This window comes from Tenrec ecaudatus, chromosome 8, assembly GCF_050624435.1.
Source record: "Tenrec ecaudatus isolate mTenEca1 chromosome 8, mTenEca1.hap1, whole genome shotgun sequence".
NCBI classification, from domain to species: Eukaryota; Metazoa; Chordata; class Mammalia; order Afrosoricida; family Tenrecidae; genus Tenrec; species Tenrec ecaudatus.
Window position 1 is genome coordinate 9,336,303 of NC_134537.1, and position 21,001 is coordinate 9,357,303.

At 43.6% G+C, this 21,001-nt stretch overlaps 1 protein-coding gene across 5 annotated transcripts in view; it reads left to right on the top strand.

Annotated features, from left to right (window-relative positions):
• ULK4 (unc-51 like kinase 4) overlaps positions 1-21,001 on the top strand; it is a 600,065-nt gene that overhangs the window by 234,991 nt on the left and 344,073 nt on the right. For all 5 annotated transcript variants that reach the window (XM_075556008.1, XM_075556007.1, XM_075556009.1 and 2 more), the window contains one exon: positions 497-545. In XM_075556008.1, coding sequence (XP_075412123.1) covers positions 497-545 — 49 coding nt within the window. The remainder of the gene's footprint in view (positions 1-496; positions 546-21,001) is intronic.

Below are 21,001 nucleotides of genomic sequence, written 5' to 3' on the forward strand. Positions count from 1 at the left end.
ACTGTTTGGTGATGATTGGTATCAAATTTAAAAAATTAATCTTAAAATTCATTGTACATTAATTCATTAATACTGAGAAGACAGCTAATGAGGCATGCATAAAAAATACAGTGTGGCATCTTGTCATCTATCTCGTGAGGGTTGGTCTCATTTTAGCCATGTGCTTAACCTCCCATTGCCATTTCTTATTTTGATAGTCTTTTTAATAATTCTGAGTTTCAATGAATTTTCACATGTAAAAATGACAGCCTGTGATTTCACAGAGCAGTAAGGCTAGGCTGGAAGTCACTTGCAAATGTGACTTCCAAAAAAGCCTCATATCTTTTGTGTTTAATAGCTGTCATTCAGTGTATTAAAAATGAGCATTTAATCCCACTATTTCTCAGTCACAGACTTTCAGCAATGAAGCACGGGTTGCAATGCACCACGCTTCAAATCAGGGCAGCAGTTGAAGTGGGAATGATCTAATGCGTGGATCTCTCTCTTTTTTTTACAGACTTGTGGAAGAAAGCAAGCTGATCCCACTCATTTTTGAAGTCATTCTGGTAAGCATGAACATGTACCTTTGAGATGCAAAGGAAATGAAAGCATTGTTTTCGGTTCTGCACCAGGTGGTCGGGCTGGGTTCTAACCTGGACTCTACCTGGGAAATCTGTGTGCCTTTTATGGTCTCCCTTAACCCCCATTGGGCCTCGGATTTCTCTCCTGTAAAGGGATGTCTAGCTCTGACATTGTAGAATGATCTTGCTTAGTCGCCTACCTTCACGCATCCTTTGTATTCTATTCTTATTGAATTAAGTCATATTAATTAATATGGAAAAATCATGCAGGGTTGGTTTGCAGAGAAAAGGAAGAATATTTATTAGGAAGAATAATTCTTGCCACACTTCAGGGATACGTTTTTCTTTCTTCTATTTTTAACATGCAGTTCCCTTTCCAAACAGATACAGTTGTATCTATTTTTAATTATTTACATGTGGGAGTCTATATGTCAGATCATCATTTTTGCATTCCACAGCTGCTCCACCTCTCAATGGCTTGCCCTGTCCCCCTACCACACCAACTTTTTTTTGCCCAGCTCCCTCTTGTAAGATTCCTTCACCCAAGTTAACACTTGTCTGCCTTCTATGCTGTTACTTCTCCTTCCATCCCTTCCCCTCCCAGCCATGGGAATCATCAGAGTCTGTTTCTTTAAGTCTGAAAATCTTTATCTTGATTTTATATATATATAAATATAACAGTGGTCACATCCAATATTTGTCCTTTTATGGTTCACATTCGTCACTCACCACAAGGTCCTCCAAATCCATCAGTGCTAGAATGTGTTTTCAGGGTCATTATTTGTCTCAGTCTGGGTAGACTAGAGAAACAAATTCATGGACACTGATACATGTGTAAGAAAAGGCTTTATATACAGGAGCAATTAAATATTGAGAAAACATCCCAGCCCAGTCCAGATCAAGTCCATAAGCCTGATATTAGCCCATATGTCTGAAACCAGTCTATAAATTCCTCTTCCAGACTCACACAACACATGCAATGATGCCGAATGCAGGAAGGTCACAGGCCAGTGGGTGGAAAGTCTTGTGGATCCACTGGTGGTGGAAGCATCTCAGTGCTGGCGTGGGTCTCCACGTGGCTCCTCCAGCTCTTGCGCTTTAACATAGCTCCATGTGTCTTGTCATCAGGAATGTCTCCCAGGGAGTGAGCGTGTGCCCTGCCTCCAACAGCTATTTATCTCCTTAGCTCTTCTTAATGAGGTCATCAAGCTGCAACCCGATTGGCAGGCTAAACTCCATCCCTTCAGTCTTAAGTCTCAAATTGACAACAGATTATATAACTATCACAGACCACCCCCTTGTCGATTTGATACTTTCACACAACTCTGGCCATATATAATTTTCAAACAAACAATAATAAAATCATACCTGTACCTAAAAGGATAAAACTAAAATGCACACAATTCAATATATGCCACAATCATTTAAACATAACATTCAATAAATCAACAAAACAAAAATATCCTATACTTATGTGAATATCTACCCTATAATCCTATGAACATATTCCTATGAATATATTCCCCCATCTATGAAACATTGTAAGCCAGCCACTTCATGCCTTTATCTGACCAATTTTGGGTACTCAAATTCTATACTGCCCACTTACTTCAACCCAGTGCTCTGTAGAAATGTGAAGAATCTTAATTACAGTGAAGTCTGCATCCATAAGCAGAGTCAAATCAGGACAGGCCCTCCTTAAAGTCAACAGCCATATGCACCAGTTCACAGGCTGAAAACTCTTCATCTGGTCAGGTTCTGGTCAACTCAGCGTGGGCTGCCTCACTTAGCCTCACCAGGGTGCCTATTGGTTGCCTCGTCTTTAGACCATGGACTCATCACAAATTCTCAACAAGTCTAACCCCCTTGTGCTAGCTAGGTCATGAACTTCAGACCAGTCAAGCTTCTCTCCTCCTCCTCTAGATCCTGTAAACTTAAGTCCGTGGGTGTCAGTGGCCACACTTAACCTGTCTCTTTGTTGCTGCATTTCTCTCACTTCCACTCAACAACTGGATCTAGGTGGTCACCTAGCAAGCATTTCAGCCTTCCCACAGGCTCCCTGTAACAGTTCAGCCCTAGAGAAGAGTTATTTTCTTCCTGTTTCCAGATTTTTTTCCAGTTTCTGACAAACCTCATTGGTTCAAGATTTGAAAAGCCAAAGTTCCTTTTTCTTCAAACTGTCAACAACCCCATAGGCAAGTCTTTTGGAATGCAAATGCCCTGAGGGCTCTCTGGGAGACATTCCAGCTGACAAGACACATGGAGTTAAGCTAGTGCCCTGAGCTGGAGGAGCCGAATAGTGATCCCTGCCAGCACTGGGATGCTTCCACCACCACTGGATCCACAAGACTTTCCACCCACTGGCTTGTGATCTTGCATTCAGCGTCACTGCATATGTTGGGTGAGTCTGAAGAGGAATTCATAGATTGGTATAGGACATATGGGCTAATATCAGACTCATGGACTTGATCTGGACTGGGACGTTTTCTCAATATTCAATTGCTATTGTATAGAAAACTCTTAGACACATATGAGTATGTCTACGAATTTGTTTCTTTAATCTACCCAGAATAACACATTAATATTCTTTAACAAAGTGTAATATTCCATTGTGTTGCCAAGTGTTACTTGCCCATGCTTCCACCGATGGGCATTTAAACTGTTTCCACCTTCTTGCTGTTGTGAACAGAGCTCTGATGACCATGGATGTGCATGTACTTGTTCATGCTGTGTTCTTTGTTCCCTTAGGGTGAATGACAAGTCGAGGGATTGTTGGGTCATGATATATTTCTATTCTAGATTGAGAATACAGCTTTCGTCACTGGCTGTACTACTGTGTCATCCCACTGGCAGTGTGGAAGGGTTCAAATCTCTCTTGTTACCCTCTCCAGGATTTGTTGCTTTCTGGGGTTGTGTTTGCTTTTTTTGTCACTTTGTTATCAATGTCAGAGTGAGGTGCCATCTCATCATTGCTCTTATCTGCATCTCTTGAATTTTTTCATATGTTGGTCTGCCACCTGAATGTCTTTGTTGGTCAATTGTTCATGTCCTCTGCCCATTTTAAAATTGGATTTAGATTATTTTTTTGTTGAGGTGTTGAAATCTTGTATAGATTTTAGAGGTTTGTCCCTTGCCCGATATGTCATCACCAAATCTGCCACCCCCAAATGCCCCCTGGTTTCCCCTCCTCTGTGGGTCTTCCTCTTCCTCTTTTGGCAAAGACTTTTCATGCATGGACATGTCTTATTTTCAGGAGGCGCCCCAGTCATTCATTTTGTCTTGTGTGTTTCTCATCATGTTGGATCGTGTGCTTCTGTTAGATATCAGGGCCCCTCAGGGTGTCTCTGCTTGTTCAGTGATTCTCTGAACAGTTCTAGGGCTTACATTTAGATCTTTATCTTGAGTTTGCTTTTGTGTTTGGAGTGAAGGAGGGACCCCATTTCATTTTAATGCAAATGGAAACCCAGTTTGAACAGTGTTTGTTGAAGAGTCTGTCTGTTCCCACTTGCTGCGTTTGGGCCCTGGGTCAGAAACCAGTTGTCTCTAGGTCCCTGGGCTGATGTTGGGCTGATGTTGGGCTGATGTTGGGCTGATGTTGGGCTGATGTTGGGCTCTCTTGGTCTACTTCTCTGTCACTGCTCCAGTACCGGGCTGTGCCTACTACGGTAGCTGTGTGGTAGGTCTGGGGTCAGAGGGTGAGCGTCCTCTTACTCTGTGTCTTTCTGTAGATAAGCATTTCTTATCCTGGAGTCTTTCCTGCCCATAAAAGGTGAACGAGTTTTTCCAGGTGGTTAAAGAAGGAAGCTGGACTCGGCGCAGCAGATGACAGGCTCTGTGCTGATACACTGGGTTAGAGCCTGGATTAAATTGCTTAAAAGGATACCTTAGGGACCATTTTAGGAAAAGGCATAAGGAATAAAGAGAATAAAGACAGACCAATGCAGATATCAAGAGGGGCCTAACGGCGGATGTTTGATTTTTGCCAAGCGTTATCTATGTCCCCCACCACATTTCAGTAGGAAGTGCATTTCTTGCCATTTTGTTGTGGAATCGAACTTGTTTTGGAAGGTGGAAAGTATTTCCTAATTCTGCTTACATGATTGGTATTTCTATACTGAGCACCTAACAGTGCCCCGTATTACACAAACCACCAAATGTTTGATGTCATTTTGCCGTGGCTGTCGTAGGAAGTGAGTGGAGAGTCAGGATTGCAGTTGGTCTGAGCTGTAGGGGCCACAGGCACACACGGCCAGGTTGGTGGCCCCTCTCCAGCCACATTCTCAGGGTTCCTGTGTGATGTCATTTCAAAAAAACTGGTGCTGAAGATGTAGAAGAAAATAAACCATTGAAAGCAACCACTGTATTAGGCTCAGATTTGATGTCCTTGAACAATAATCAGTTCCAGTTCGACTCCTGCCCTTGTTAGTCAAGTAATCTTTTAGCTTTTTAAATTCCCCCTTAACAGCTTTTTCAGTCAGCGGAATGTCTTTGTAGCAGTTATCTTGTGAACTGTTGCTCTTTTTGCTTTTCAGTCACTGAGCTAGACTTGATACAGCATTTCGGTGATTCTACAATGCACCTGCTTTTCAGCCTTCACGATTCTGGAACAGGGCCGTTCCTCTCAAATCAGTGGCACCTGAAAGTTGTGGTTATCCTGGTGACATGATTGTCTTTGCCTTTGCCAATTTGCTTCACTCCCATTTTCCTATTTATAAATGCCTGAGTGATAGGTTATAGAAATCTATATCTGATTAAGCTGGAGGAAGCTCTTTCAATAAAAATGGAAGTCCAGAAAGAACCATGTCATTGTTTAATTGACTGCCCCCCCCTCCTTCCTCTTCAGAGGTGGATAAAGGGTACATCTTAGAACTGATCACTGTGCTCAAGGATGCACAGTCTAGACACAACGTGTCCTCTCTTTGTGGGAAAGCAGGCTCACTGCTCCCCCGATGCAATGGCTGTGTCGCTGGGCAGTGGCTTCCCTGACTGGGCCTACCTCAGGGAGACCCAGGCCCTCTTTCTGTTGTGCGCAAGGCGAGCTGTTTGGGCCAGGAGGGAGGCTCGAGCAGCACGCATTGAATTAAGCTGAACAAATTCGTATGCACAGCCATTGGTGCATGCCACTCAAGGCAGTCCGGGGAGACTGAATCAGTGCAGGTTCCCCAGAACCCGAGCCAGAGCCACCCCGAGAGCCCGGAGGCTTGGCTCTGAGTGGGAGGTTGCTGGAGAAACAGGCTGAAGGCCTTCCCCACTGCCTACCTTTGCCACTTTCCAAAGAGCAGGAGTCACTTTTAAATGTACCCTGAGGATGAATTTGAATGGATCAACCTTTGGATTTTACTGTAGTTCGAATCTCTCTTCATCTTTCCCTCCAGTGGTTTATGTGCTGGCCTACTCCCATAAATCATTTTTAATGCCAAAGAATATAGGCAAACTCTGTTTTATTGGGGGGGAGAGATCTTTATTCATGACAGACTTTCCAATATGTGCCAAAATATTGCTGTCATGATATTTTATGTGTCTGTTCCCAAGCAAACAATTGAGGAGCAATTTTAGTGGCAAATGTTAACAATAAAAATGGGATTAGCAATACACTCGTTTGACAATTATATTGTTTTTGCAATTCTGGAGGCTAGTAACTGAAGCAAGTTTTAGTAAATCTCTCAAGTCAGTTGTATCTTTGGAAAAAGAATCTCTTTATAGGCCCTTGGAGCCTGCAGGATTTAATCACTGAGACACCAGGGTAGCGCCCACTGGCACGGTACCACACATTCATCAGTCTCTCAGCATTGTCCTGCTCCGCTCCAGTGGTGGCCCAGACGCTGTGCGCTGCTTCTAAGGGCCTGTTCAGATGACAGATACCTTATCATTTCCAGAATCTGCAGTGTTATGCAAGGTTTTGCTATGCATGTGGGAAAGAGGGGGAGATACCCCCAGAATAGAAAAGATTTGATTAAAATTTTGAAATGCTTGACCTAGGAAGGTACTCTGAAAGTTATACAGGGAAGAGCTATCAGAGGCAGGCGATGCATGGGCTCCTGTGGTCTGCCTGTGCACCCGTTCGGGGCTTCTATCTGCTGCTGACTGCCCACCTGTGGTAGTGACACAATCTGGTGTCAATTTGAGAGGATTAAGAGTGAAGGGGTGGAGTCTAGCCTGTCAATCAGGTCGCAGCTTTTGGAGGCGCAACAGAGATAAAAAGCTCCCTGGAGACCAAATACACTCACTCCCTGTGAGACATTCCTGTTGACAAGCCACATGGAGCTACACTGATAGAGCCACTGCCCTGGACCTGGAGCAGTCACGTGGAGACCCACGCCAGCGCTGAGGTGCTTCCACCATCACTAGATCCACAACTTGCCACCCACTGGCCTGTGATCTTCCTGCATTCAGCATCATTGCTTGTGTTGTGTGAGTCTAAAGAGGAGTTAATAGACTGGTATTGGACATATGGACTAATATCGGACTTATGAACTTGATCTGGACTGGGCTGGGATGTTTTCTTAATATACATTTACTCTTTATGTAAAAGTCTTTCTTATGCACATATGAGTCTCCCTGGATTTCTCTAGTCAACTCGGACTAACACACCGTCCTTCAGGTATGTGCTCTGGGCTGTTCTGTAGGCATGAAAATGGATTCCCATAGATCTATTTTTGGTTATGGGCATCATCAGCTTTGGGCATCATCGAACAGCTCTCGAGGGCGAGGGGGACATCTGCTGATACTGGAGTGAGTGAATGGAGCAGGTCACATAGCAACCGCAGAAGGTGCTGTCATCGGATCAGTGCCGTGTTTCCTGATTGGCTGACTACACCGGCTGAAGCAAAGTAAAATCAACTGCTATCCATGAGCTCGGATGCAGCAATACCTGCTCTGGTTGGAAAGAGGATGAACAGCATGAAAATTAAAAGGCCATATATTGTATCCGCGGTGAAAGTGCTGCCCTGGAGCGGAGAAGATATTCCCCTCCGTGCTTCACCATGCCTGCTCTCTTTGCTTTTCAGTACACACTGATGTATTAATGAGCAGAGGAGGAGAGGAGGGGGTGCGGGGACAGACCCTCCCTGCCTGGTTTGTAGTCATAGCTGGCCGTTCTCCCCTTGGGTGTGTGTGGGGGGGTTTGACGGGTGAAGTCCTAGGCGAGGCCAGTATTCTTCAGCGTGGGCCCCACTCGCAAAGGCACTGTGATGGTTTGGTTGTGACCCCTCTGACTTGTGGCCTTGTCTAGCCTGCTCATATCATCCTGCTGTCATTTGCATGGCGTACAGCTCCACTGCCATCGAGTCCGTACCGACTCCGATTGACCCTGCAGGACCAGAGGAGAACTGCCCCTGTGAGCTTCCAGGGTTCCACTTGGGCTAAAACCACCAAAAGACAATCTTAAAGTTCCGGAGGCCAGGGGTCAGAGTTCCGGATGTGCAGTGCTCTCTGGAACGATTCTCGGGAGCAAGCCTTGCCTCTTCCAGCTCTGGGTCTGTAGGCATCCCTCGTACTGTGTAACTCTAGTCTCTGCCTGCATCTCCATGTGTCTGTGTCTTCCCCTGGTGTGCTTCTGTCTCTGCATCTCGTCTCCTTCCAATTTAACACCGGTTGAATTAGCCCCACTCCACGTCAGTGTGACCTCAAGGTTAACCATGTGTCCCCAAAGTTACTCTTTCCAAGTAAGGTGCGTCCACAGCTGCTTGAACATGTCTTTTGTGGCGATGCAAGCCCACCCTCGATAGACGGTGACAGTCCAAGATTGCAATTCTTTCCTAACTTTGGCATATCTGGGAATGGCAAGCATTGACTCTGCTTGTTTTCAGGCCTCTGTTAAGAAACAAAAAACAAAAAACAACAAAAAAGCCAACCAACCAAAATTGTTACTGTTATCAAACCTTGTCCAGTCTCATGACTCCAACACTGATGAAACGGCCCTTGGACGGAGGAAACCAGTTGCAGGCCTCACGGAGGGGCAGTGGGAAAGAGGAAGGCTGTCGACGAGATGGCTTGGCACGGTGCCTGCCACAGTGGGCTCGGGCTTGAGCTTGGGATGGTTCTGAGGCTGGTGCAGGTCTGGGCAGTGTTTGGTTCTGGGGTCACTGTGGGTCAGAGCCGACTCAATCGATGGCAGCTAGTAACAACAACAACAACAATGATGGCCGATCCAAGGAATCTCTGGAAGTGCCAGAATAAAATTGGTCCTTGATCATTCTCAGTGTCTAACCCCTGATGGTTACCTTTTCCTCAAAAACGCCCAATAATGCAGGACCCTATGCAGTTTATTCATGAACAGAACAACTTTCTGTTTGAAGGAAATAGAAATGTCAGCAAAAAGCTCCTGGGTTTGATTAAATAAAGCAGCACGCAAGTATTAGACTGCTTTTGATGTTCTGTGCGTTTGTCTTCCTGAATGAGCAGGAGAAAACAGAGTTGACGTGCCTCCCTAGACTGCAGAAGTCTTTCAGATTGAACTGGGAAATCTGATGCACAGAATCCGTGTAGAGATTTATGGGGAAGGGAGAGTTTTGGAATAGCGCTAGTGGGGGAAATTGCATTTGGGATTTATTGGAGGCACCAAATTAGAGAACAGCTGGGTTGTAAAGCCAGTAAGGGCAAGTTATTACATAGGATTTTCAGGTCCAGTAATTTATTTGGTAACAAAGTTAATACATAGGAGGAAGTCTCAAAAAGTTTGAAGAAAAAGTCTGTTATCTTTTCATTCCAGTTTCCACAAATTTTAAAAATCTCTTTCTATTTGCAAAGAGTCCAAATGTCTTGTAGCATAAAATGTGTAATATAGAATGTGATTGTTCTCCCAAGTATTGTAACATACAGATTAATGCATAATCTTTGCATTGTTTTTCATGCAAGTATTATATGGATTTCCTTTTTAACAAAAGGGGTCAGACTATATTTAAATCTTTCACTCAGTATGATGACCATGTCAGTGCTCGTGTGTGTGCATGTGTGTTTCAATGGCTATCTACATGGTGGCTTCAAAAAGTCTGCTAACAAATGAAATGAAAATATCATTGAATTTTTCCATGAACTTTGTGATGCCCCTTCAAATGATTGTGATTACATTAATCTCTTCAGCCAATCCCCATTCACGAGTAGTTTGACATTTTCTTCAACTTCCTGCTAATCTGAGCAGTGCTGAGCAGAGTATCTGTCTTATGTTTGCACACAGTATAAAGTTCTATAGAATAAACTCTTGAAGGTAGAATTGTGACATCACACCATATGCATCTTTAATATTTAATACTGTCTTCCAAAATGGTAACACAAAACTTCCCCCACATTATAAATGTAAATCCTGTCTTCCAAAACTCTTAGCACAACCGTATGAATTACCTATAGTTTTAACTATTAGCTTACAATATCTGCATCCAATAGACCAATCATTTTGCTGATAGTGTCTACATTTTCCAGCATGCTTAGAAATGACTTCCCCTCAATAAGTTTACGAGATAATTAACTTTTTTTCTGTATACATTTATGATTTCATGATTAAATCTTAATCTACAGCTTCAAAGTAATTTTGTTATAATTACAAATCCAGTTTTTCTCTTCTCTCACACCTCCAATAATTGTTCCGATACTTTGTTGATTTATCCATATTGGCTAATCCATCATCATTGTGGTTCAAGACATATTTATCATTCGTTTACTATATTTCTGATACAATTTAATATATAATGTGACATACAATGAACAGTGTATGTTTAAGCTGTATAATTAGCTTACACACACACACACACACATACACTCTCTTGCTCGCTCTCTCATTCCCCTCCACCCCCACGCTTTCTTCTCTTCCCCCATTTACAACAGGGTTCTCTTCCAGTGACTGTCTTATGTTGGTTCTGACATGAGTTGAATAGTTCATTTTTTAAATGTCTATCTGCTGTATTCATGGAAAAGTTGTAGCACATATGAATATGTGTGCAGAGTATTCTCTGTCAAAGATCTCCCCATGTTGATCTATCTAGTCTCATTCATCTCACTGTTCGGGTCTGCATGAGGGCAATGCATCTGCTCACGGCATGTGGCTGCGACCGTCATCACAGGATCATGTTTTCTTTGCCTGGAGCCCCTTTCCCTTCATGCCAGTTAATTCATGTCTGCTCTCCAGTGCATGGCTTTCATTCCTACCTGGTTAGCCTTCAAAGAAGGAGTTTTCTGTGCATCTTATCTTCACTTTTTGCAGTAGTGATGTCGTTCAATATTTTCCCTCGTGTGATTGGCTGATCTCACTGTTTGTCATGTCTTCTTGGTCCACCCGATAATATGAGCTTCTCTGATTCACCGGCATTCTTCAGTTTGCAGAGTATTACATCGCATGCTTTTACCGTAGTTTGCTGACCCACGCCCCTGTTGACGGACACGGATTATTTCCATTTTATTGCTATCGTGAACAATGATGTGACGAGCGTGGACATGCGTGTATCAGTTTGTATCATACGTCATAACTCTATTTCTGAAGACTGTACCTGATGGCAGCTGTGTTGGATCATATGGTATTTCTATTTTCACAATTTGAAGGAAGTACCGTATTATTTTCTACAGGGGTAGCAACATCTCACAGTCCCAGGAACAATGGACAAAGGTTCCCGTCTCTCCGTACCCTCTCGAGCAACCAGCATTTGCTGTGGTTGTTTTGGATCATTTGATCATTTGCTCTAAATGCGAGAGTGAGATTATGTATCCCATGCCCTCCCCATTATTTTCTCTTGCCTTTATCCATTCTTTTAACTTGTGAATTATGTAAAGTTTACCTTCAAGGCTTGGTTTACGTTGTGAATCCACTCATCTAGCACAAGCCTTTCAGTACCCCATTGCCCATCCTCCTCTGCAACCCCACCCCCGCCCCATGTTCCCTCTTCCCACACCTCCTCCTTTCTGAACTCTGTCCTGGGGCAGCGGCCCTTTTGATCTTAAGCAGTTGATTGATCATTCCAACAGAGAGGAGTTCCAAATATGAAAGGTAAGGCCCATAGTCTTGGGCTAACACCAGTCTCTTATCCAACGAATAAACCCTAGACTCTTATAATTTTAAGTTCTGCCCCATATGTTTTCCCACTCTCTCCAGGACCTTCTAAAGTGATCCTTTTCAGAGCAGGTTATAATGGGAGGCAGGTACCATCTAGTCCTGATGGTCTCAGGATTGCGAAGCTAAAGTTTGTGCCATCCACGAGCAATTGGACTAATTTTTTCCATGTGTCTGGATTTTTTCACTGTTCTCTCATCCAGAAAGGGAGAGACGAATAATTACAACTTAGATGACTGCTCATAAGCTTTTGAGATCCCAGTTGCTACGTACCAGAGTAGGATGTAGAACACTGGCTTTGTGAACAATGTTCTGCCAATTTACCTTGTCATCTCCCAAAACTATTACTCTGATCCCCCATACCTGGACATTCATACTCACCCTCAAGGTATCTGATTATGTGTGAGAAATTTCATATGTTTGTTCTCTCTATGCACCATCAAATTCATTTGCAGCAAATATCTACTGTCACACACACACACACACACACACACACACTCTCTCTCTCTCTCTCTCTCTCTCTCCTCTCCTCCCCTCTCCTCCCCTCCCCTCCCCTCCCCTCTCCTCTCCTCTCCTCTCCTCCCCTCTCCTCCCCTCCCCTCCTCCCCTCCACTCTCCTCTCCTCCCCTCTCCTCCCTTCCCCTCCTCCCCTCTCCTCTCCTCTCCTTCCCTCCTCCCCTCCCCTCCCTTCTCCTCCCCTTCCCTCCCCTCCCCACCCCTCCTCCCCTCCCCTCTCCTCCTCTCCTCCCCTCCTCTCTTCTCCTCTCCTTCCCTCCCCTCCTCTCCTCCCCTCTCTGTCTCCCTCCTTCCTACTTGTTCAACCTGAGTGCCAGTCTAAGCACCTGCCCATAGACCCCCCGTTGCAGGATTTTGTGGCAGCAATATTTGTTTCTGTTGCTCTTCCCTCGACAATCTGCCAGTATCTTCCTGAGGCCATGTAACCTTCCTCTTACTGACTATTATCCTCCTCCTCGCCCAGGTCATCACTCTGACTCCCTAGCTTGTGACTGCTCTTCTTCCGTCACCCTTTCACCTCTGGTAACCGTCAAAGAAGGCGTCTTTTGGTTTGAAGACCAATTCCTGACTTTTTTATAATAGTGGTCTCATGCAATATTTGCCCTTTTGTGATAAGCTCTTTCTACTCAGCGTATGGTCATCCAGGTTTACCTATGGTGTGAGGTGTTTCACAGGTTCACTAGTATTCTTTGACATTGTGTGGTACTCCATGTGTGTACGTACCAGTCTATTTATTACTATTGTACTGCTCAGCATTTAGGTTGTTTCCATCTTTTTGCTGTTGTGAATACTGTGTTGAACATGGATGTGCAAATGTATATTTGTTATAGTATTTATTTCGGTAAGAAAGCGGTTCTCAACCTGTGGGTTGTGACCCCTTTGGGGCTTGAATGACCCTTTCACAGGGGTTGCCTACTACATCCTGCATATCAGATATTTACATCACAATAACAGCAAAATTACAGTGATGAAGTAGCAATGAAAATAATTTTATGGTTGGGGTCACCACCACATGAGGAACTGTATGAAAGGGTTGCGGCGTTAGGAAGGTTGAGGACCACTGCTCTATGATATATAACAAGTAGAGGATCGCTAGTGGTTGTATCAGTTGACAGTCTTGCAGTGTACAAGGAGTCAGGCTCTCCACATCCATGCCACCATTTGTTAACTGGTTTGGGTTTTTTTTTTGTGTGTGTGTGTGTGTGTGTGTGTGTGTGTGTGTGTGTGTGTGAGATGATACTATTGTTTCGATTTGTGTCTGTCTAATGATGATTTATCACAAGCATTACTTTGGATGTTGGTTGGCTGCCTGAATGTCTTCTTTGGTGAAGTGTCTGTTCATGTCCTCTGCCCATTTTTAATTGGATTTGTATGTCTTTTTCTTGTTGAGGTATTGAAATTTTTTAGTGCACCTCAAGTCACTGGGAAGGTGCAAGAAGTGGGGAGGGTTGACTTTTCTGTTCACCAATCTTCAGTGTGGGTACTTAGACAGTCCTAGGCAATCTGAGCTGATTATCTGTTTCATGCTCTGATTGGAATGCTCTTTACAGTGCTTCAAAATGATTAGGTTGATGGTTTACTGCTCCTTGCTCATGGTTTTGCCTGAATATCTTCCTCTCGTTGGTATTTAATCTATTTTTTAAATCTTCTTTGAAGCTCTGAATTCCTGAATTGTTGCCTTTATTTATTTCACTTGATTTCTGAAGTCTTCATTGGAGAGGGTCTGGAGAGTTTATCTAGTTTGTCTAGTCCAACATTTTGGGTCCCCCTTCCTCATTATTATTCCCCCCTAGTTATTATTGCCTTTTATATCAATAGCTTTATGAATCAGATGTTTATTTGTCTCTAGGGGTTGGATTACAGATAAGTTCATCCACCACTTTTAAGTCGATTCTTAACTGTGAATCTTTATAGGAACAAACAGGCTCATCTCTCTCCTGAGAAATGGTTGGTGATTTTGAACTGCCAACTTTGAGGTTTAGAAGCCAAATGCTTAAACCATAGCCCCACCAGGAATCCTTGAGCCATGGAATAGGTACATGTTTAACTTTTTAAGAGACTATAAAACTCATTTTCAAAGTGGCTATACCATTTCAGTTTCTTACTAGCACTGAGTGAGGGTTAAACTTTTTATGCATTCTCATCAGCATCTGCTGTAATGAGAATGCTATGGTCAGTCTTTTGTTTTATTATTAATAAATCATATATCTTGTATATATTATAACAATCCATCCATCCATTATATCAAACAGACAAATGTTGCCATCAGCAATTTCAAAATATTATCTTCTTGAGCCCTTTGATATCAACTCTTCTTTATTCCCTCCCTCCCCCACCCTTCCACCCTTGTGAGCCCCTAATATGTTATGTATTGTTGTTATTATTTATGTATCTCTTACACCCCCATTCTGTCACTTCACCTACAACCCTGGTTTTCATCCCCCTCAAGGGTGTTATTCTGCCGTCATTGCTATCTTTCCTCCCCTTCCCCCTTCCCTCCTAGAATCGTTCCTTCCATTACTGTTTCTGAGGGGTTTGTCTATCCTGAAGTCCATATATTGAAAGCTCTCATCTCTACCAGCGTATACACACCTGTCTAGCAGTATTTGTGAGATAGGATTGAGATCATAATAGTGCAGGGAGGGGGGATTAAAGAACTAGAGTGTTGTGTTGTGATCAGTCCTAAGTTTTAGACATTTAGACAGTAATGAATGACATTATTCAATTGCAGTTTGCGCAGTGACTTATCTAAGGAGCCTTGGTGGGTTAATGGGTTAAATACTCAACTTCTAACTGAAAAGTTGGTGGTTCAAACCCACTGGCCTCACTTAGAGAAAGGTAGGCAGTCTCTGCTTCTGTAAGATTCACAGCCTTGCAAACCCTGTGTGCAAGAAGAGAGCAGTTCTTCTCTGCCCTGTAGGGTCCCGCTGAGCTAGAATCCATTTGTTGTTGGTGGGTTTTTGGTTGCGATCTCCTCTCCAAGACCACATTGCTTTTGTTACTGTAGCTTTAAGTTTTCTTGAAATCAGGTGATGTAAACTTTGTAAATGTGTCCCTCATCTCCTAAACTTAAATTCTTCCCTTTTCATGTCCATGTGAATTTTAGAGTCATCTTGTCAATATCTCCCATAAAAAGTCTTCAGGGGTATGTACTGGAATTGCATTGTGTCAAGTACATTTGTACATATGTTGTCATCATCATTTTCAAAACATTTTCTCTCCACTTGACCCCTTGATATCAGCTCCTCATTTTCCCCCCAACCCCACTCTCTTTCCCTCATGAACCCTTTGATAATTTAAAGGTTTTTTTTTCATGCCTTACAGCGACCACTGTCTCCCTTCACCCACTTTTCTATTGTCCATCTCCCTGGGAAGGGGTTATATGTAGATTATATGATTGGTTACCCCTCTCTCCCCTCACCTTCCCCTTACTCTCATTATTGGTTCTGAGGAGTTCGTCTGTTCTGGAGTCCCTGTGTTTACAGCTCTTACTATACCAGTGTACATGCTCTGGGCTAGCCAGATTTGTAAGGTAGAATTGGGGTCATGATAGTGGAGGGAGAGGGGTAGGAGGCATTAAAGAACTATAGGAAAGTTGTATGTTTCATTGGTCCTATACTGCACACTGACTGGCTCGTCTCATCCTTGTGACCCTTCTGTAAGGGGATGTCCGGTTGCCCACAGATGGGCTTTGGGTCTCCACTCCATGCTCCACCTCATTCGCATTGATATGTTTGGTTTTTTTTTTTGCTCTGGGTCTTTGCCTGATCCCTGATCCAATCGACACTTCATGATCACCCAGTTTAGTGTGCTTTTTACATGTGGGCTTTATTGCTTCTCAGCTAGATGGCCGTTAGTTTGCCTTCAAGCCTTGAAGACTCCAGATGCTATGTCTTTTGATAGCTGGGTACCGTCAGTTTTCTTCACCACATTTGTTTATGCACCCATTTTATTTTGAGCGATCATGTCGGGAAGGTGAGCATCATGGAATGCCAGGTTATTAGAACAAAGTGTTCTTGTGTTGAGGGAGTACTTGAGTGGAGGCCCAATGCCTATCTGCTACCTTAGTACTAAACCTGTAAATATATCACATAGATCTATTTCCCCATCATCATATATAAATATATTTACATATGTACATGCCTGTATTTAGACCTCTGTAAATGCCCTTTGTCTCCTGGTTCTTTCCTCTATTTCCTTTTACTTTCCACTTGTCCCACTATCATGTTTGGTTTTCATTCAGGTTTCAGTAATTCCTCTCAGCTACATTTCCCTTGCCTAAGCCCCACAAGGCATCCTTCACCCTCCTCACCATCAATTTTAGATCATTCTTTGTTCCCTTGACCCTGGGTTTGTTAACACCCACTTCCTTTCCTCTGCCTCCCCCTTTCCCGTGTCCCCCCTCCAACCCCCCCCAAAAAAAACTCCAGTCCCTTTGTTTACTCCTCTGGATTGTTTATCCTGCCTGTCTTCTCTAGATAGACATGCAGAGACAATAATAAGCACAAAAACAGTGGGAGGGAATTGATATCTTAACCATATTGAGCCTTTAGGTTTGGAACTTGATCTATTGTGTAGATCTTTAATTTCTGTCAGCAATGTTTTATAATTTTCATTGTATAGGTTTTCTATAATTTAAAAAACATGTATCTCACAGCATTTTGTATTTTTGATGTCATTATGCATGGCATGCTTACATCCCAGTGTGCTTGCATCCCTATGTTATTGTGCCCCTGTAGATTTTGTCAGTTTCGTGAAACTTGAGCGATGGGGTGAGTTCAGCTCAGACCTAAGGACCTTAGTGTGAGGGGTTCTGCCTCTCTCTAGCTGACTGGGGAGCCTGGTCTCTTCTGATTTTTTAGTTCTATTCCACGTTTCCTCCCACTCCACGACCTACTAATCTGATCGCTTTAGAGCAGTTGGTAGTGACAACTGGGTTCCATTTAGTTCTTTGGTCCCAGGGTGTTGGAGACAGATTTTGTGTGAATATTTTAAACTTCCTATGTTTTCTCAAATGGGTAAAATCTTATTAAGTCCTCCATCCCCCTCTAGAAACATTGATAGTATGTGTTTTTCAGGAAATTTGTACATTTTATCCAAATTGTTGGATTTATTGGCATAACGTTTATTTGATTATTTTATTTACCCTCTCAAATAATTAGCTTCTTTCATTTGCCTGCCAAATAGGCATTTCATTGAGTTCTATTTAATTACATTGTGGATATGAGTTGTGTTAATTTAATCCTTTAAATTTTTTAGAGTTGTTTTATAGCCCAGAATATGATCTAACTCGATAGAAATGTCTCCTGCAAACCTCTGAAACATGTGCCTATAGAGAAACGGGGGGCAGGCTGTACATAGCTGGCCCTCGCTGTAGCCGACAGCCCAGGTGGCTGAGCAGTACTGGGTTTTATTTTCCCTTTGAAGCAGGGGCCTGAGTTAATGACACCACTGTATGACTTCATGAAAACTCCATGAGTACTGCATGTGTGGTGTATTTTGGAACATGTAGTGTATCAGGAAAGTTAGGGCTTAGATGACTAATGTATGTATCATGGCTCCTGAATCTTCGCTACCTTTCAACCTTTCATCCATTCCTGTTCCTGTTTAACACACACATTCCACCATTGTCACATCCTCTGCGATTCATGCATTGCGTTTCTTTGTTGTGTATCAAAATGGAATACTCTCCAATAATATAGAAATAGACCTTATACCACATGACGCTGTGTGTAAGAGCTTTAAAGCCGTACACTTCTCTTTTTAGAGCTTTCCCCGTCAATACCCGGTAAAGTCAAGCTCCTTTCCTGCCTCTTCTCCCCTGCGCTCTCACATACTGGCCCTTCAGATTACTGCAGTCGCCCGGATAGCCGTAGCTCTGTGGACCGTCAGGACCCTTTTGATAGCCCTCCTCTTGGGACTGTGCTTCCCCTGTCCCTTTCCATCACTGAGCATTTCCCATCCTGGAGATTCCAGAGGCCTTTCCCTTCCACTGAATCTTCAAGCAGTTCCTCGGGAATCAAGGGCCAGCCCAGTCCCGTCAGCATCCTGCACCAGCTGGAGAGTCCCCACTCTGCATTGAGGCTGAAGAGTTAATGCCCGGTGCATTGGTTTTCATGTGGTGCTAGATTCAGTTTGTAGAAGTTTCTTAAAAAATATTTTCCCATAAATCTTCATAAATGCAATTGATTTGTTGGCTTTGTGTCGTCTATACTTTGGGGGTTGGGGAAGAAACCCCCACTGTATTTGAAATAGGCTCACAAGTCATAAAACTAGAAAGGAAGGTTTCCAATAGACCCGTCCCCTAATGGTTACATTGATGTAAGTAGAGGATGAAATCAAAATCCGGAAAGCTACCGAGGTCTGGTTTGTATGTGCTGGTCTCTGTCCCCTTAGCACTGTTTGCATTCTTGTCACCACAACTGCAAGCAAGGTGACAGAACCGTTTCATGACCATGACGATCTATCTATCTGTTTATCTTTCTTTCTTTCGTCTGGTTATCTCTTAATAGTTACATGCAACTAATACGTTTCCTTTTTTTTTCACATTTATGACTTAACTTTATTGAGGCTATACACACAGAACATACATCAACTCAGTCATTTATACGTATATAATTTAGTGACATTGGTTACACATTTTCACTGTGCAACCATCACCCTTGCTTTGTAAGAAAGAAAGAACATGTGGGGGGAGCGAGCGTGTCTGACCTCTTCTCTCTCCCCAAGAGGGAAAGAAAATCACCATCATCATCTGCTGGCCAAGCCTGGTGCCAGCGAGGCTGAGGTGAGACATGGCTTCACCTTCTTGCCATCCCACCTAACCTCTCTCTACTTCTCAGTTGGATTCAAGAAGCCACTGCCGTTCTCACACAAAACTCAGGCAGTATGCATGATTATGGGATTGATGAAGGAAGTTAATGGGTTAAAATGCTCAAAATAATTTATTCAGACAGAACAGCCACTTCTGAGCTTCACTCACCTGCAAGCCTCTCTCTGCTCTTTGGCCTCTCAGCTGCTCAGCCCATGGGCCTTCCCCCCGCATGAGCAATGTTACAGCATTCTTTTTAGGGCTTCCAATAAATGCCCAGAGGACATGCTACTCTACCAAAGCCCTGAGCCCTAAGATGCTCACCAATAGCTCTGTGTGTCCCCAAGCCTAGTTCCTCCAATGAAGTGCCTGGGTCACCCCCTTCTACAAGGCAACGTCCTGCCTGAGGGCACTAAGTTTTACTTGCTCTGTGAGCTGGCAACCCCATCACTTGTTCTTGTGCTCTGGCTCCGGGTCTGCTGCCACTCCTTGAATGTCATGTATCAGGACAGTCCAGTGCATTGGGGTATCGGAACCCACGGGATGCCCTTCTACGCTTGGCCCTTCAACTCTTGCCGGTGGTGAAATCTCTCTGCCCCTTCCTGCTTCTGAGATGGCTTGCTCTGTGTCCAAAAGGATCAGCATGCTATTAATCCTGTTGACAGTCTCAACTGAATCCCCTCAGTGTCGTTGTCTCCACCTTCTCCTACCCTCACTCATCAGCAAAAGGTTGTGTGGTGGGAGGAACAGAGACTATGGCTGGAAGAGCCATGTTAAATAATTCAGTGGACTCCGTCCTCCCTCACGAACATTTAAATTCACTGCCCCGTAAATGTCCTGGTTCATATTTGCAGTTGCTCTTGTCAGTTTGGTCCTGTATAGATGTTCTGAAGAGGTTATAATGTTCAAGGCAGAAAGTCTGTACTAGTTGAGCTGCGCTTATAAGAAGACTTCGAGGAATAGTTTGGTTTAAGGTCTAAAGATGCTCATAGGGGAGTAGTTTTCAGGGGTCCACCCAGCTGCCATGGCTCCAGGAAGTGTAGAGTCCATGAGCATTTGAGTTTCTGATCTTGCCTATCCTCCTTTTGTCAGGATTCTGGGGCATCTTTGGTCACAACTGCGTAGTAGTGGCAGACGGCATCGTCGAGTTACTCTGGTCTCCTGGCACAGGAGCGGCTGTTCGTAAAGGCAATCAGCCAGGCATTCTACAGCAGCCTTTGATTCCAGGTTCTTCTCCTTGCTCTGTTGCTCCGGGTTCTTCTCCTTGCTCTGTTACTCCGATTGAATGGAGACCACTTGTGCTTCGCAGGGCCTCGTGCAAGTTTTTAATTTGGTGAGTTAGGAGGGAGCACTAAATGGGATGCCCCGCAAAACCAAGATTCAACCTCTAAAACAGAACCAAATCTCATGAGGGATTTGCTGTTCATGCGAACAGCTTCAGCAGCTAATTATTCTCTTCATTATTATAAATCAATCACACAGATTTTGCCAATTCAACTTTAAGTGTACAGCTATTGCCACTTGTTGCTTTAATGGGCAGCGCAAACCTAACCTAGTCAGTGGGATTTTAAAAAAATCGCTGGACACAAGAACTCAGTATTCCATCAGCCTTCCCACTCTCCTGTCCCTGCTAGCCACTAGTAGACTTTGGTCTCTTTGTATATTTGCCTGGTCTTTTGGTACCACTGAGCTTACACAATGTTTTTATGATTTATACATTTCACTTGGCATAATTTTATATCATAATATCTTCACGGTCCATCTATACTGAACATCTGTCCAAACTTCATTTCTCATTTCTCTTACTGGATGACTCGTGGAGCGCTATGTGTATTTTGCTCACTTGTTCAGCCTTTTTAGGCATTCATGTTGTTTCTCCCTTACGGCTACCATGAATAGTGTTTCCATGGACATTGATGCGCAAAACCAAGAACCAAACTCACTACCATCGAGCTGATGCTGACTCACGGTGACCCTATAGGACAGGGCAGGCCTGCTCTTATAAGCCTCCGTGCCTGTAACTCATTATAGGGGTAGAAAGCCTTGTTTTCTCCCCTGGAGCCCCTGGTGGTTTCGAAC